Source organism: Phyllobates terribilis, unplaced genomic scaffold, assembly GCF_046119375.1.
Source record: "Phyllobates terribilis strain yellow unplaced genomic scaffold, ASM4611937v1 Scaffold_8__6_contigs__length_399053987, whole genome shotgun sequence".
NCBI classification, from domain to species: Eukaryota; Metazoa; Chordata; class Amphibia; order Anura; family Dendrobatidae; genus Phyllobates; species Phyllobates terribilis.
In genome coordinates, this window is record NW_027362768.1 from 371830592 (window position 1) to 371845850 (window position 15259).

At 47.5% G+C, this 15259-nt stretch overlaps 1 protein-coding gene across 1 annotated transcript; it reads left to right on the top strand.

Moving 5' to 3' along the window:
• TPRA1 (transmembrane protein adipocyte associated 1) lies at nt 1-13805 on the top strand. Its single transcript, XM_073644939.1, has 11 exons — nt 1-141; nt 2286-2512; nt 3369-3501; nt 4852-4938; nt 5026-5098; nt 6170-6249; nt 6382-6492; nt 6580-6640; nt 7482-7584; nt 8396-8476; nt 9486-13805. Exons 2-11 carry the CDS (start codon nt 2343-2345, stop codon nt 9715-9717), a joined length of 1131 nt encoding a protein of 376 aa, XP_073501040.1. The 5' UTR covers nt 1-141; nt 2286-2342; the 3' UTR covers nt 9718-13805.
• Nucleotides 13806-15259: the final 1454 nt, after the last annotated feature.

Below are 15259 nucleotides of genomic sequence, written 5' to 3' on the forward strand. Positions count from 1 at the left end.
CCCGGAAGCGGCTGCATCCATCACTCGGCGCTCCGCGGGGATCCTGGCAGAGCGCGGAGTCATCGATCACGGTCAGACCAAAACAGAGGATTGCTGCTAACAGCGGGCGGGAGCGGCGGACTGCGGGCGGGTCCATGAGAGGTAATAACCGGGGCAGGAAGCACAGGAGAGACTGTAGACGGCGATGGGAGCAGAGAAAACCAGGGGGAATACAAGGGGTATAAGAGGGTGCACAGAGGGCTGAGGTGGGGACAGGGAAGGGGCAGGCTGTGTGCCAAAAAGGGGGACCAGTGGAGGGGGCAGGTTCTGTGCAGAGGAGGGTCAGGCTGTGCGCGGAGGAGGGGTCAGGCTGTGCGCGGAGGAGGGGTCAGGCTGTGTGTGTGTGTGTGTGTGTGTGTGTGTGTAGGAGGGGGGCAAGGAGGGGTCAGGCTGTGTGTGTGTGTGTAGGAGGGGTCAGGCTGTGTGTGTGTGTGTGTGTGTAGGAGGGGTCAGGCTGTGTGTGTGTAGGAGGGGGGCAAGGAGGGGTCAGGCTGTGTGTGTGTAGGAGGGGGGCAAGGAGGGGTCAGGCAGTGCGCGGAGGAGGGAGCAGAGAAGGGTCAGGCTGTGTGTGTTTAGGAGGGGGGCAAGGAGGGGTCAGGCTGTGTGTAGGAGGGGGCAAGGAGGGGTCAGGCTGTGTGTGTAGGAGGGGGCAAGGAGGGGTCAGGCTGTGTGTGTAGGAGGGGGCAAGGAGGGGTCAGGCTGTGTGCGGAGGAGGGGGCAAGGAGGGGTCAGGCTGTGTGCGGAGGAGGGGGCAAGGAGGGGTCAGGCTGTGTGTGTAGGAGGGGGGCAAGGAGGGGTCAGGCTGTGTGCGGAGGATGGGTCAGGCTGTGTGTGTAGGAGGGGTCAGGCTGTGCCTGAGGGAGGGGGCAGGCTGTGTGCGGAGGATGGGTCAGGCTGTGTGTGTAGGAGGGGGCAGGCTGTGCCTGAGGGAGGGGTCAGGCTGTGCGCGGAGGAGGGGGCAGGGAGGGGTCAGGCTGTGCGCGGAGGAGGGGGCAGGGAGGGGTCAGGCTGTGCGTGGAGGAGGGGGCAGGGTGGGGTCAGGCTGTGCGCGGAGGAGGGGGCAGGGAGGGGTCAGGCTGTGCGCGGAGGAGGGAGCAGGGAGGGGTCAGGCTGTGCGCGGAGGAGGGAGCAGGGAGGGGTCAGGCTGTGTGCGGAGGAGAGGGCAGGGAGGGGTCAGGCTGTGTGCGGAGGAGGGGGCAGGGAGGGGTCAGGCTGTGTGCAGAGGTGGGGGCAGGTTCTGTGCAGAGGAGAGGACAGGGAAGAGGCATGTTGTGTGTGGCGCAGGAGGAGCCATACCGGACAGCAGGAGACATTTGCACCATCAGTGTTTACATTACATTCTATAGAACTTGCTCATCATGATGTGTAATGAGTCACTGGTGACAGAGGGTTAATCTCCCAGTATAACCAGTGCACAACCACCACTGTAATCAGTCAGGACACAGATCAGGTGATTTCCTCATTCCTACAGTTTGTGAAATCCTGTTGGACATTGTTTCCTCCTCTGTTTCCTCCTATCTTTCATTCCTTACCTTGTATCTCCTCGCACATGTGACTGCCAGGGGATTTCCTGTATGTAGCAGCTCGGGACCCCAGTTCTTGCGATTGGGGATCGGACCACCCACCAATTTATCATCTCATGTTTTTGGTTCCCTAGTTCCTTTGATTGGGGGCCACAGCTTAAGGGGCCAGGCTGTGGTAAAGCAGTGTTACCATCTGAGAAAGTAACGGAAGATCAGTGGGAAATAGCAACATGTCTCTATCGCTGGGGTTTCTCCTCTGGGAACTTCACAGATCCCAATAATGAAGGTGACAGGGCGGCTCCTCTCCAGCTTTTGTCTTGTACATTTGCCCTTACTTTATGAGATGGGGATACTCAATTTTTAAGAAGGGTCTGTCTGACGGCACCTTTCAGTAGATAGCCAGCGTTCTCCTCTGTCACAGCCCAGGCAAAACTACGCTATTGAGATGAGCCGTCAGCCAGGCTTCTTTTCACACTGCACAATGTCAAGATTATTTTTTAAAGTGGGCATCCCCTTTAAGCATATTCCATAAGATTTGCGCACAGTGACTACTGCTTAGTTCTCTACATGTTTTATCCATGGAGCACAGATGTGACTAGTCTTGTGAGTGGGCTATATGTACACCACCCCTTTAAGAACCCTTTATGTGGCATATTATAGATGATGTGGGGGAGGGGCTGGCGGCCCAGACTACTTCTCTCACTTTGGCCGGTATCTCTGCAGGAAGTGAAATTCTGCGACGACGTCTCACACTTGTCTCCTGCTCACATCACACTCGGGATGTTTTCGGAGGCTGAGAACAGCTCCCTCCCCATCGTCACCTCCCTGCCCTTCACTGCCTCATCGTACACCACATCAATGCTGCCAACAACACCTGGCATGAGCGGCGAAAATGTTACTGTGCCGCACGTGTGTCTGGTCATCCTGTATGAAGACATTGGAAGTTCCAGGTAAAAGACTCATATCCAGTATTATAACAAGGTCTGAATGAGGAGTTACTTCCTGTATTATACTCCAGAGCTGCACTCACAGTTCTGCAAAATCCAAACATGACATCACTAAGAATCTTCCACTTATTAGTCATCTGCAAAAAGCTTACTATGATGATGTAATATATGTACACAGTGACTGCATCAGCAGGATAGTGAGTGCAGCTCTGGAGTATAATACAGGAGGTAACTCAGGATCAGTAATGTATGTACACAGTGACTGCACCAGCAGAATAGTGAGTGCAGCTCTGGAGTATAATACAGGATGTAACTCAGGATCAGTAATGTAATGTATGTACACAGTGACTGCACCAGCAGAATAGTGAGTGCAGCTCTGGAGTATAATACAGGAGGTAACTCAGGATCAGTAATGTAATGTATGTACACAGTGACTGCACCAGCAGAATAGTGAGTGCAGCTCTGGGGTATAATACAGGAGGTAACTCAGGATCAGTAATGTAATGTATGTACACAGTGACTCCACCAGCAGAATAGTGAGTGCAGCTCTGGGGTATAATACAGGATGTAACTCAGGATCAGTAATGTAATGTATGTACACAGTGACTCCACCAGCAGAATAGTGAGTGCAGCTCTGGAGTATAATACAGGAGGTAACTCAGGATCAGTAATGTATGTACACAGTGACTGCACCAGCAGAATAGTGAGTGCAGCTCTGGAGTATAATACAGGATGTAACTCAGGATTAGTAATGTAATGTATGTACACAGTGACTCCACCAGCAGAATAGTGAGTGCAGCTCTGCATATTATGAATCCCCTCCATGTGTATAACATAGATTTCTTGTCTTCTCTTTTAGAGTCAGATATTGGGACCTGATGCTGTTAATTCCCAATGTTCTCTTCTTCGTGTTTCTGCTGTGGAAATTACCTTCCGCCAGAGCGAAAATCCGAGTCACTTCAAGTCCAATCTTCACCACTTTCTATATCCTTGTAAGTCTGACCTTTCCATATTATTTTTCCTACCATGTAGTGTGGCACCCCAGGGGTCTGGTTTTCCACAGTAATGTAATGTTATGTCTGAGAGCAGGTGGGAGGTCCTTTGGTCAGGGATCCTGTGCATGCCACACCTCCTGCCCAGTCTTGGGAGGGGAAGAACTTCCCCTGTATAAACCCTGGGCTGAGGCAGGGTTAGTCAGTCAAGGAGAGTAGAGACAGAGAAGCAGCATAGGAAGAAACAGCAGAAGCTCAGTGGGAGCAATACTACTACGAGTCAGGGGCTGGCAGCTGCAGAGCTCGCCCTGACTGAGAAGCTTTCTTACCGGACCCGGCGTCCGAGGCTGTGGGGACTAACTCTTACCCAGCAGCAGAAGCCGACCGGCAGGGGATTTCAGGTCCTCAGGCCCAGAAACCCGAAGGCACGGTCACACGCGTGGGACCAGCACCGCCATCGTGGAGCGGAAGCCATTAGAAGGCCCTGAGTCACCGGCCATACGGGTGAGCACCACACGGTACACTCAGGGACGTGGGCTACTTATATCCGCTTCTAGCAAGGTAGCCAGAAGAGTACAGTCAGTTTGGGAGGCCTACAACTCCGCCTGGCCAGGGGAGATCCCATCTGCTCAAGGACTGACCAGGCCCCGTTCACTAGCAAGTACTCCGGGAGGGTCTATCGTTGTTACCAGTAAAGACCCTGAATTACACCGCACCGTCTCTGAGTGGTTCCTGCTACCCCCATCATCCACATCTGCTGCCCTGAGGCCATACCCCTCCCGTTGGGGGTTATACCATCTACGCTGCACCATCCATCCACCGGCCTCAGCGGACTGTCCTGCAGCGGCAGCTCCATAGCTGCATTCAACGGGTGGCGTAGTCGTCCTGCATCTACCGCTGTTACATCGCCGCTCAGTTTGACTCCCTGGGCACGGACCGGGTCACCGCCACGAGACTACAACCCTCAAGAGATCCGGCTCCGGGTAAGCTCCCGCGTGCGCAACGCAGCGCGACACAGACCCAGGGGCGCGTCAGTAGCATCTTGTGTCCGGCGTCGCTGCCTTCACACTGGGAGGTGAGCGGTGCGGATGACGATATATCGGCACTCTCCTGCCGAGACATGAGGACGGTCTCTTTACAGCCTAATCCTGCCGATATATCACCCCCCAATATCTCTTCTCACCTGACCCCTGCTCTGCTGCCCCTGTTTCCCCAGGGTTCGCGTTCATTGGGACTGGAGGATTTCGCTCTGTAATTGGGGTCTGAGCTCTGACCACTGTAAGGATAAATTATGTATTGAATCCGCACAATTTTCTGACCTATTTTGCATTTTCCTGATGTCGGACGCAGGTGTTTGTTGTGGCCCTTGTGGGAATCACTCGAGCGATTGTGTCCATGACGGTCAGTTCATCCAGCGTGGCCACTGTCACCGACAAGGTAAGACCCCCCTGTATCCGAGCCCCCGTGTATGGCTGCACATCTGTCTCTGGTGTCTTGTGCTTCTCATCCTCTCCATTTCCTTAGGTTTTGTGGGAAATCACCAGGTTCTTCCTTCTCGCCATAGAGCTGAGCGTCATCATCCTTGGTTTAGCTTTCGGTAAGTGACGTAGCAGTATAAACAATGGAGAGGTTCCTGCACCTTTAAATGCTAGTGAAGGCACCGACTTTGTAAGTGTGTGACCCCCGATCACCGTGTGACCCCTGATCACCGTGTGTCGCTGCCGAGCTCCCGATCTGCTCCTGCTGGAGCTATGAAGCACACGGACACTTGTATTTTTGGTGAAAAAGTAATTTTTGCTCTTGTGTTTCATTAAAAATTTTGTACCATTTGCATTTTTTTTTTATCCTTTGTGTTGCACCGTCTATGGCCGGCTGCAGAATGAGTGATGGGAGAGTTTACTACTCTTATCTTCCTTCTTCTGAGCTTTTCTCAACTGATTTGTGGCTGCACGAAAGTTGAGCTCAACCTTGCGGTCGTAAATCAACTGAAAGGAGCTCGGAAGAAAGAAGCTCACTGAAGGATTCTCTGTGATCTCATTATGCTACCAGGAATGGCACTTGGTGCAAAATGTTTAAATTAAACCCAATTGCAAAAAAAAAATATTTTTTTTGGGGGGGGGTTTTGGTGCAAATTTTACTTTTTGCATTGCAAAGTGCGAGTCTGAGCATCGATAAACTGCGTGTTTCAAAATCCACAACTCTGGTCACTGTCTGCATGGAAGGTACAGATAAAATCTTTGAAATCTCATTCACTTTATTGCTATTCCCAAATCTGCTCCTGATGACTGATCGTTCAGGCGAGCGGAATAGTCGCATCACTGGTCCAAACTGCAAGCGGAGGTAGCTTTACCTGTGCAACATCGAAGGAACATGGGGGAGACCGGATCTGCTGGATCAGATCATCACTTGCAATCTGTACAGCAAAGATCTTGCACGCTCCTTACTAAGGAGACAGGCTACCTCTTATAGACTGCAGAGGTGGTCGGTAGCTTAGGTAATGGCTGTGAACAATAGAATTAAACATCCCTTTTTTTTCTTAAGAATGGATAGAATTTTTAATAACCCGTTGTTTGTTTTCACAACCCCTTTAAACCTGCTATCCAGGCAGCATATAGTAAATGTACAACGCGTGGTCGTTATTGGGTAAACTACATTTTGTGTGTCTCAGGTCATCTTGAAAGTAAATCCAGTGTGAAGCGGGTGCTGGCGATCACGGCCGTCCTGTCACTTGGTTATTCCGTAACGCAGGTAAATAATCCAGAAATGATTTGTTTTTCTATGTGATTTTACATTTGTAATGATGGGAGTCATCTCCTGAGCACTACGTACTACAATTCTTACCTATCCTATAAACCAGGAGCGTCATTTGTCTCTTTTCAGGGTACACTGGAAATCCTGTACCCGGATGCCCATCTCTCAGCAGAGGACTTTAATATCTACGGCCATGGCGGCCGGCACTTCTGGCTCGCCAGCTCCTGCTTTTTCTTCTTGGTAAGCAGATCAGCCATGATGGTCGTGGTCCTGGCGATTTATCACATCTGGTCATGTATAACAATCATTTCCTGTTCTTGTCTATAGGTCTACGCATTGGTTTCTATACTTCCCAAAACCCCATTGAAAGACCGGATCTCCCTACCATGTGAGTGGTATCAGCCTGTGCTGGAGGTGGGGTATAGTCGGTAATGTTCATGGATGTCGTCTCAGAGAGCAGATTTTAGGAAAAGATTTGATCTGCTTGTATCTGGCGTCCAGTCATGGCCTCTGTGGTTCAGACCTGGACGGTCATCACTTCTGTGTCCGGCGTCCAGTCCTGGCCTTTGTGGTTTGGACCACTTCTGCGCCCGGCGTCCAGTCCTGGCCTTTGTGGTTCGGAACACGTCTGTGCCCGGCGTCCAGTCCTGGCCTTTGTGGTTCGGAACATGTCTGTGCCCGGTGTCCAGTCCTGGCCTTTGTGGTTCGGAACACGTCTGTGCCCGGCGTCCAGTCCTGGCCTTCGTAGTTTGGACCACTTCTGTGCCCGGTGTCCAGTCCTGTGGAGAGTAACGACTTGGGCAGTATAGACGATTTAATGGGTTTATGCCAAGCTTTAACATCATCCCCTATCCAAAGGAGAAGGATTACCTTACTGATCGCGGTTGGTTTGGCTTCTGGGATCCCTACCGATCCCATGTACAGGATGGCATCTGAACGGAGCTGAGGTTGGACATGGATGTCACCGCTCTGTTCATTCTCTGGGATTTCCGACCTCTGTACTTGGCCGTCTTTGTATTAAAAACTCAGATGTCAATCAGGTGTTTGGTTTTACCCCATCCTGATAACACAAAGCAGAATCAGTCATTCTATAGATCGGCGTCCCCCAATCTGTGACTTTCGGGGGCCTCTACATGGTGTTATTGGACTCCTGGGGCTATTTTTTTTTTCTGTGATACAATCCATGAAACAAGATATTAACCATTTTATGTGCTCGACATTTCTTACAGCCAGAAAAAGCTTTTACGTCTACGCTATAATCCTGGCTTTGCTGAATTTGGTGCAAGGCATTGGCAGCGCGCTCCTGTGTGCGGACATCATTAATGGGCTGTGGTGAGTACAGAGCTACAAAGCTTCTGCAAGGAAGGTCCTAAAAGTGGCCATTCCTGATACTCTTCTGACCCGCTCCCATACACATGCACGCTCCTCTCAGACCAGCGTACTTGTGTTTTCAGTACAGGGAAATGACCCACTAGCAGCATCTTATAAAGAATTAAACGATCAGATGTGTTGCTTTCCCCCTCGATATCTGCCATTGGGCAGAGCCAGGCCGTCCCCACACATATTAGGTGTCCATTGCTTTTATCATTTGGAATAATAGGCTATTTTATGGGTTAACTCCTTGCTGTTTGGCTCGGAGCAGATAATGCTGAGCAGCTGGGTGTCGGTGAGATCATCCGCTGGGTGCAGCCATCAGGCCCTTGTTACTTATCACATCGTCGCCACATTCACCTCACTGAAGAATCCGCTATAGAAAGTAGGAAATACATGTTGCATTTACCGTTTATAGCCGTGCAGGATGGCATGCGGAGGACAGGCTGTAAGTGCATCTTTATTTTGCTCCAATGCATCTAAAAAAGTAAGCAACTTTGACTACAAATCTACCGTTTTGTGCATGCAGCACCTATGCAGACCTGTGTGTCTCCACAGTCATAAATCCTGCAGTCACGCTATTCTCTAATTCGTGGCTCTAGGATCAGACGACACAGGATTTGTACAAGGACTGAAACATCCTGTTTTCAAAGTTTTGATGCCTTAGAGCAATAAGTAAAATTGCATGACTTGACGTGACGCTTGTGATCCAACCTCGGCCCGTCCTATTTGTGATATTAGGGACTTACCTGTGTGTTTCTTCTCTCCGCAGCCTCGTCGACGTCACCACTTTTCTATACTTCAGCTTGTTTGCTCCTCTCATGTATGCAGCATTCCTGAAAAGCTTCTTTGGGTGAGTGTGTAAAGTGATCTGTTTGGGCTTTGTTTTGGGTGGGGGTGAAGTCTCCCAAAACTACGAGTCCCATTAACTTAAGTGGATCCGTGCTGCAGTTCCCTGCCGAGAGCGCTGCGCTGTAGGGAAAATTATAAGGGGTGACCGCGCTGTACAAGCGCTGCATTCCTTTTCAGTCTCAGGATGGGTGAATCCCAGCCATTGAACCCTCGGTGATCATACAGTGATAATGGACCTTAGAAAGGTTACGGGGATGTAGTGAGGAGGGCCAGTATTTGGAGAGATATTGCCGGCAGTGAGGAGAACCAGGGAAAGTGTTAGCAGGTGGGAGGAGAGGGCAAGAGGTGGCTATCTGTGTTTGGAGACAGAGGATTGTATGTTGAGGAACAGATCTGAGGAGGAGGTGAGATGGATGAGGAGGATGGAGGTGTAGGGATTAGGGGGATTAGTAGAAAGTGAAGGATTATAGGGGTGAGAGGAAAAACAAGTAGAAATATTGATTACTATGATTGTGTATCCAGTTCCCTTCTGGTTTTATTCTGGTATAATTCTTAGCTGCGCACTTAAGTGATGCAGAGCAGACTGTCATGAAGATGTATTGTTCACAATATATTTGCTAACAAGTGCATTCAGGTATGAAGCAGAGGGGAGAGGCCTGTGCTCATCTTTATTGGATAATTACAATTGAGCCAGATGCAGGATATATCACAGGCAGAGTAAACTAGGAAGTCATAAAGAAAAATGGGCAGTGGGTGATGCAGTTAAAAACATACCGAGTCAATATACGAAGCAAGAGAGTTTAAAAGTTATCACAGAGTTTGAAAAGCTGGGTGACGTACCTGTAGGAAGAATGGATAAATGGACATGTTGATTAGAGTGCGATGGTTATAGATGACAAGGTGCAGTCTGTATACATCATGTTAAATTCTGGTCTAATTCATTGCAGTACACTTAAGTGATGCACTTTAGGTCCTTTCTTCCATTGCTTAAATTTTAACTTTTATTCCAGGTCTGAGCCCAAAATCCTCTTCTCCTACAAATCTCAAGTGGACGAGCCGGACGACACAGACGTGCATCTGCCGCATCCCTATGCCGTGGCGAAGAAAGAGGGCGCAGACTCTGGATTTTACTCCAATACTCAGATCGACACGACGGCTTATCTAGACGACGTGGCCTCCATGCCGCACGTCGGGAGCATTAACAGCATCGACAGCGACCGCTGGAAAGCGATAAACGCCTGAGATAAGGCTCTTGGCGCAGTCACTGAACATCTCGCCCAGCGAACCTCTTCTCTCTGGATTATGCTGAATCTCGTCAGTATAAGATGCAAAAGTTCCTCCAAGTGCAAATCTCTATAACTATGCTGTATCTTAAAATCTGCAATGGAAATATGACCTAGACCTTCCCTCATGCTGCTAACCTTGATGAGGAGGGAGGTTACTGATCACGGGGCCACGTCGCCAGCATTGAGACCAACATGGTGCACGTTGCCTCCCCCCTCACCCAGAACTGATTAGTGTGATTGGTCTCTTAATGATAAATGCTGGACTCTCTGAGTAGCTGAAGCCTTGCAAATACTGCGCCCCCACTTTCAGGACACATGATTACGTGCGGCAGTGAAGACCCTTACACGTGCCAGGCTTTGCAGTAACTAGTACGCCCAAAAAAATGTCAAGAAGAGCTTCGCCGGACGTTTGGGTAGTGCGCCCTTTTAAATTTAAGAATAAAACTAGTTAATACAAATCTTAATTTTTTTTAGGGAAAAAAAGTTCTAAAACTTTCTAATATACTTGGGGGACAAATTCATCCAAATTCAGCAGAAATGAGGCGTAAAAAAAACTATTTGAAATGTTGCAGATTTACAACTTTTGGCAATTAACTTTGCCAAATTCCTGAAAAATGGCAGAGAGGGGTCAAGGCCAAAAAAACGTTAAAAGTGGCAGAAATTATAGACTGGATTAAATCTCTTATACTGGTGCTAAAATCATTTAGAGGTGGCATGGCACTTCATGAATTTGGCGCATTTTGTTCCAGCGAGCGTTTCTGCAAGAATGACTTAAAAAAAATGAAAAGAAAATGGCGACTTGGACTTTTAATTCCTTAGTATCTCTAAGATAAATGTTTGCTGCCAGTGAATGGAAACATCCTTGTCTATCGATGTCGGGCTTATTGCAAAATATTTGAGCTTTATCTGGTAATAAAAAAAAAAAAATCTGGTAGTCTGTAGATAGGAATGATTCTATTCACCAACAGCAAGCAAAGATCTTGAGTGCAGTCGGGAATTTCAATCAAAAGTATTTTAGAAAATTGCAGAAATTATTATCATCACATGATGATTAAAGGTTATTTAATTGACAATCCCTTTAAATTATACCAAAATTCCAAACGCTGCACCCCCTGCCCCGTATCTTATAGAGTGATCTTTATCGTTTAACCCCTAAGATGCCGTGTCGTCCTACTCCATGTGGAGGCGGAATATAAGCGGAACTGCCTCCATTTAGTGACCGACCATCAGTAATATGTGAATAAAGCTGCATCGGGGCGATCCTCCTGCCTCCAGTGACATCTACGCACCAAACGGCGATCAGATCAATGTCTAAATTAGTGTAGGAAGTTATTTTTGTCTTGGATAAATGGCAGCACTGCTGATTTTTAGGAGGACTATTCACATCTTATAAAATCATGCACAGGATCAGTGGAGGATCAGGAGACCCCCCAACCCCCCACTGATCAGAAAGTAATGAGAATATAAATTTCCTTTACAACGCTGGAAAATATTATTATTTTATTAGTTTTGTTTTGTTTTTTTTTTATTGGATTTGTAATTGCCTTTTATTTATCATTATTGGTAATATTTTGTAACCGCCCAATCTACATAGATGGTTCAGTTACTTTGTAAATGCATTATATTACTTATATTACACTCACTATTCTGCTGGTGCAGTCACTGTATACATACATTACATTACTGATCCTGAGTTACATCCTGTATTATACTCCAGAGCTGCACTCACTATTCTGCTGGTGCAGTCACTGTGTACATACATTACTGATCCTGAGTTACATCCTGTATTATACTCCAGAGCTGCACTCACTATTCTGCTGGTGCAGTCACCGTGTACATACATTACATTACTGATCCTGGGTTACCTCCTGTATTATACTCCAGAGCTGCACTCACTATTCTGCTGGTGCAGTCACTGTGTACATACATTACATTACTGATCCTGAGTTACATCCTGTATTATACTCCAGAGCTGCACTCACTATTCTGCTGGTGCAGTCACTGTGTACATACATTACATTACTGATCCTGAGTTACATCCTGTATTATACTCCAGAGCTGCACTCACTATTCTGCTGGTGCAGTCACTGTGTGCATACATTACATTACTGATCCTGAGTTACATCCTGTATTATACTCCAGAGCTGCACTCACTATTCTGCTGGTGCAGTCACCGTGTACATACATTACATTACTGATCCTGAGTTACATCCTGTATTATACTCCAGAGCTGCACTCACTATTCTGCTGGTGCAGTCACTGTGTACATACAATACATTACTGATCCTAAATTACATCCAGTATTATACTCCAGAGCTGCACTCACTATTCTGCTGGTGCAGTCACCGTGTACATACATTACATTACTGATCCTGAGTTACATCCTGTATTATACTCCAGAGCTGCACTCACTATTCTGCTGGTGCAGTCACTGTGTACATACAATACATTACTGATCCTAAATTACATCCAGTATTATACTCCAGAGCTGCACTCACTATTCTGCTGGTGCAGTCACTGTGTACATACATTACATTACTGATCCTGTACTGATCCTGAGTTACATCCTGTATTATACTCCAGAGCTGCACTCACTATTCTGCTGGTGCAGTCACTGTGTGCATACATTACATTACTGATCCTGTACTGATCCTGAGTTACATCCTGTATTATACTCCAGAGCTGCACTCACTATTCTGCTGGTGTAATCACTGTGTACATACATTACATTACTGATCCTGAGTTACATCCTGTATTATACTCCAGAGCTGCACTCACTATTCTGCTGGTGTAATCACTGTGTACATACATTACATTACTGATCCTGAGTTACATCCTGTATTATACCCCAGAGCTGCACTCACTATTCTGCTGGTGTAATCACTGTGTACATACATTACTGATCCTGAGTTACATCCTGCATTATACTCCAGAGCTGCACTCACTATTCTTCCACTACTTTTCCTGTGTTACAAAGTGACTGACCTTTCTGTGTAGGTTGCCGCTTTGTGTATCTCCTGTATTGACGCCTGCAGTAATTTTGTGATTTGCTCTTTATACATCAGACCATGAATGATCGGTTCCTGAATAGAGGAAGATCCCACAATCCCGTGCAGCTTTCTTACTTTGTATCTCACCATTTGCAGATCTCTGCTTGCGGTCAGTGAATGGTAACCTTCCTCTTTAGATTCTCTTGAACCATTTTCCGTGCAATGTATCAGCAGCCGATCGCACATTACCTTCCCTGATACTTTGCAAGAAGCCTCTCCGCTGTGCCAGTCACTATATTTCAGTCTTTGATTGTAAATGAACGTGTTTCTGTTCACTGATCACAAGCGGGGATCTTACAAATTCTGAGAAATGTGAAGTAGTTCGGGGGAGATTTACTAGACTGAAGTCACCCCCCACCCCCACCTATGAGATGAGCTGCCGCCAGAGGTGCTTGGCAGCGGCTTACTCTCCTCTCCTATTTATTACAACCGTGCGTGCTCAGCTGATTTGTGCGTGCATGTGTACGCAATAAGTTAAGGCAGGAGAAACGCTTTACTTTGCAGTATATAAATACTGACACCATAGTCAATAACTGTTCTAATCGGGGGTTAAAATGCTGGGGGTTGTAGTTGGAGACCAGCCTGAAGCTTTTATGGGAAGAATCTATTTTTGATTTGGTGAATATGATCGTAATAAGGACACTAAAGCGTAATCTCGTAATAATCGTAATACCCAGCTCTAACAGTATCGGATACAGTAAAAAATAATGGTGCAGGGCGACTGTACTGTTGGAGGCGCAGATGGGGCAGCCATCCTGTATTTTGGATTTTCTCTTTTTTTATATAAATCATGCAATTCTCATACATAGATTATTTCTTTTCTCTTTGCACCCTGACTCTTGAATTTTTTTCCCCTGAGGCTGATTAAAGGTATTGCAGAAGATAATCTATCGCCGTGAGTGTAAATATGAAGATACTTTATGAAATGTATATATTATATTTTTATGGTTGTAAAAGATTGAAAAAATAAAAGCTGATTTGATGAAACCGAAAAGGAAGATGATGTCCATGAGCTGTTTTTATTAAAATATAGCATGCCGGCTGGTGGGTGACCATCTCTCTTATACCCCCTTCACACACACAAACACACACTCCCTCAGTTGCCAATTTCCCCTCAGTCGCCGAGTTCCCCTCCCTCAGTCGCCGAGTTCCCCTCCCTCAGTCGCCGAGTTCCCCTCCCTCAGTCGCCGAGTTCCCCTCCCTCAGTCGCCGAGTTCCCCTCCCTCAGTCGCCGAGTTCCCCTCCCTCAGTCGCCGAGTTCCCCTCCCTCAGTCGCCGATTCCCCTCCCTCAGATTTCCCCTCAGTCGCTGATCTCCCCTCCCTTCCCTCCGCTGCTGATTCCCCACAGTCACCGATTTCCCTTCAGTCGCTGAACTCTCTTCCCTTCTCTCAGTCGCCGATCCTCCTCCCTCAGATTTCCCCTCAGTTGCCGATTCCCCTCCCTCAGTTGCCGATTCCCCTCCCTCAGTTGCCGATTCCCCTCCCTCAGTTGCCGATTCCCTTCCCTCAGTCGCCAATTTCCCCTCCCTCAGTCGCCGATTTCTGCCCCCCCCCCTTCCTGAGCTGCTGATTCCAAGCCCCCCATTTGATAATGGTTCCGATAATTACTGATTGGCACAGTTGCTCATCAGCGCAGTCACTGATCCCGCAACCACTGATGATCACTGATGACCACAGCGGCCGGTGACCTCTATTGATCTGCAACCTCCACTTAAGATGATAATTGTAGCAAAGTCTCCGCTGTGAATAGTTGTAGAAGGTTCCTGTACTTTGGACCGTTCTTAGACCATAAGACTCTGTTTACATCAGTGTTTAATTCCTAACAGAAATGTATGGACCCTGAAAAGCCGGTTCCCCACAAACCCCTTGACTCTAATGGTGTCAGTCGTGGTGTTCCTGGCATTTTTGGCCCGATCTGGAGGTTTTTGAACGGAACCTCTAATGTGAACAGAGTCTAAGCAGATCACAAAGTGTCTTCAAGCTGGGATCCTCAGCGATTAACTGTAATCTGACCGACATGGTAGTAAGTGTTTGACTTCACTGCAGCGCCACCACAGGGAGAAATGAAACATTACACAGGGTCCATTCACCTTAATAGATTGCTTATTACAGGGCACTAAATTCACCGTCTGCAAGCAGAGGTCTTGAAAATGGTAAGAAATTAAAATACAAAATATATTAGAAACATGTGGAACTTTACATTATTCTTAATTACACTTTTTTTTTATCGCTTTCATTAGTGAAACGGTGTTGAAACGCGGCGGCGCTCCCCCTTCACCTGCGCTTTTCCGTTTACTTGCACATTTTTCTCATTAGAATAAGCAGAACTTTATGCGACTTTTTCTTTCCAAAGCTCCAAAGTGATGAACAAAGAAGAAGAAAAAAGACATTTGTCACCGTCTCTACGTCACATGCATCAAAGAAGAGAGGTTTTTCCGCGCCGGCTG

Coding starts and splice junctions, on each gene's coding strand:
- TPRA1 (XM_073644939.1), top strand. CDS start 2,343: ATGTTTTCGGAGGCTGAGAACAGCTCCCTCCCCATCGTCACCTCCCTG. Junction 5,099..6,169: donor CATCCTTGGTTTAGCTTTCG/GTAAGTGACGTA, acceptor TGTGTGTCTCAG/GTCATCTTGAAAGTAAATCC. Junction 7,585..8,395: donor GACATCATTAATGGGCTGTG/GTGAGTACAGAG, acceptor TTCTCTCCGCAG/CCTCGTCGACGTCACCACTT.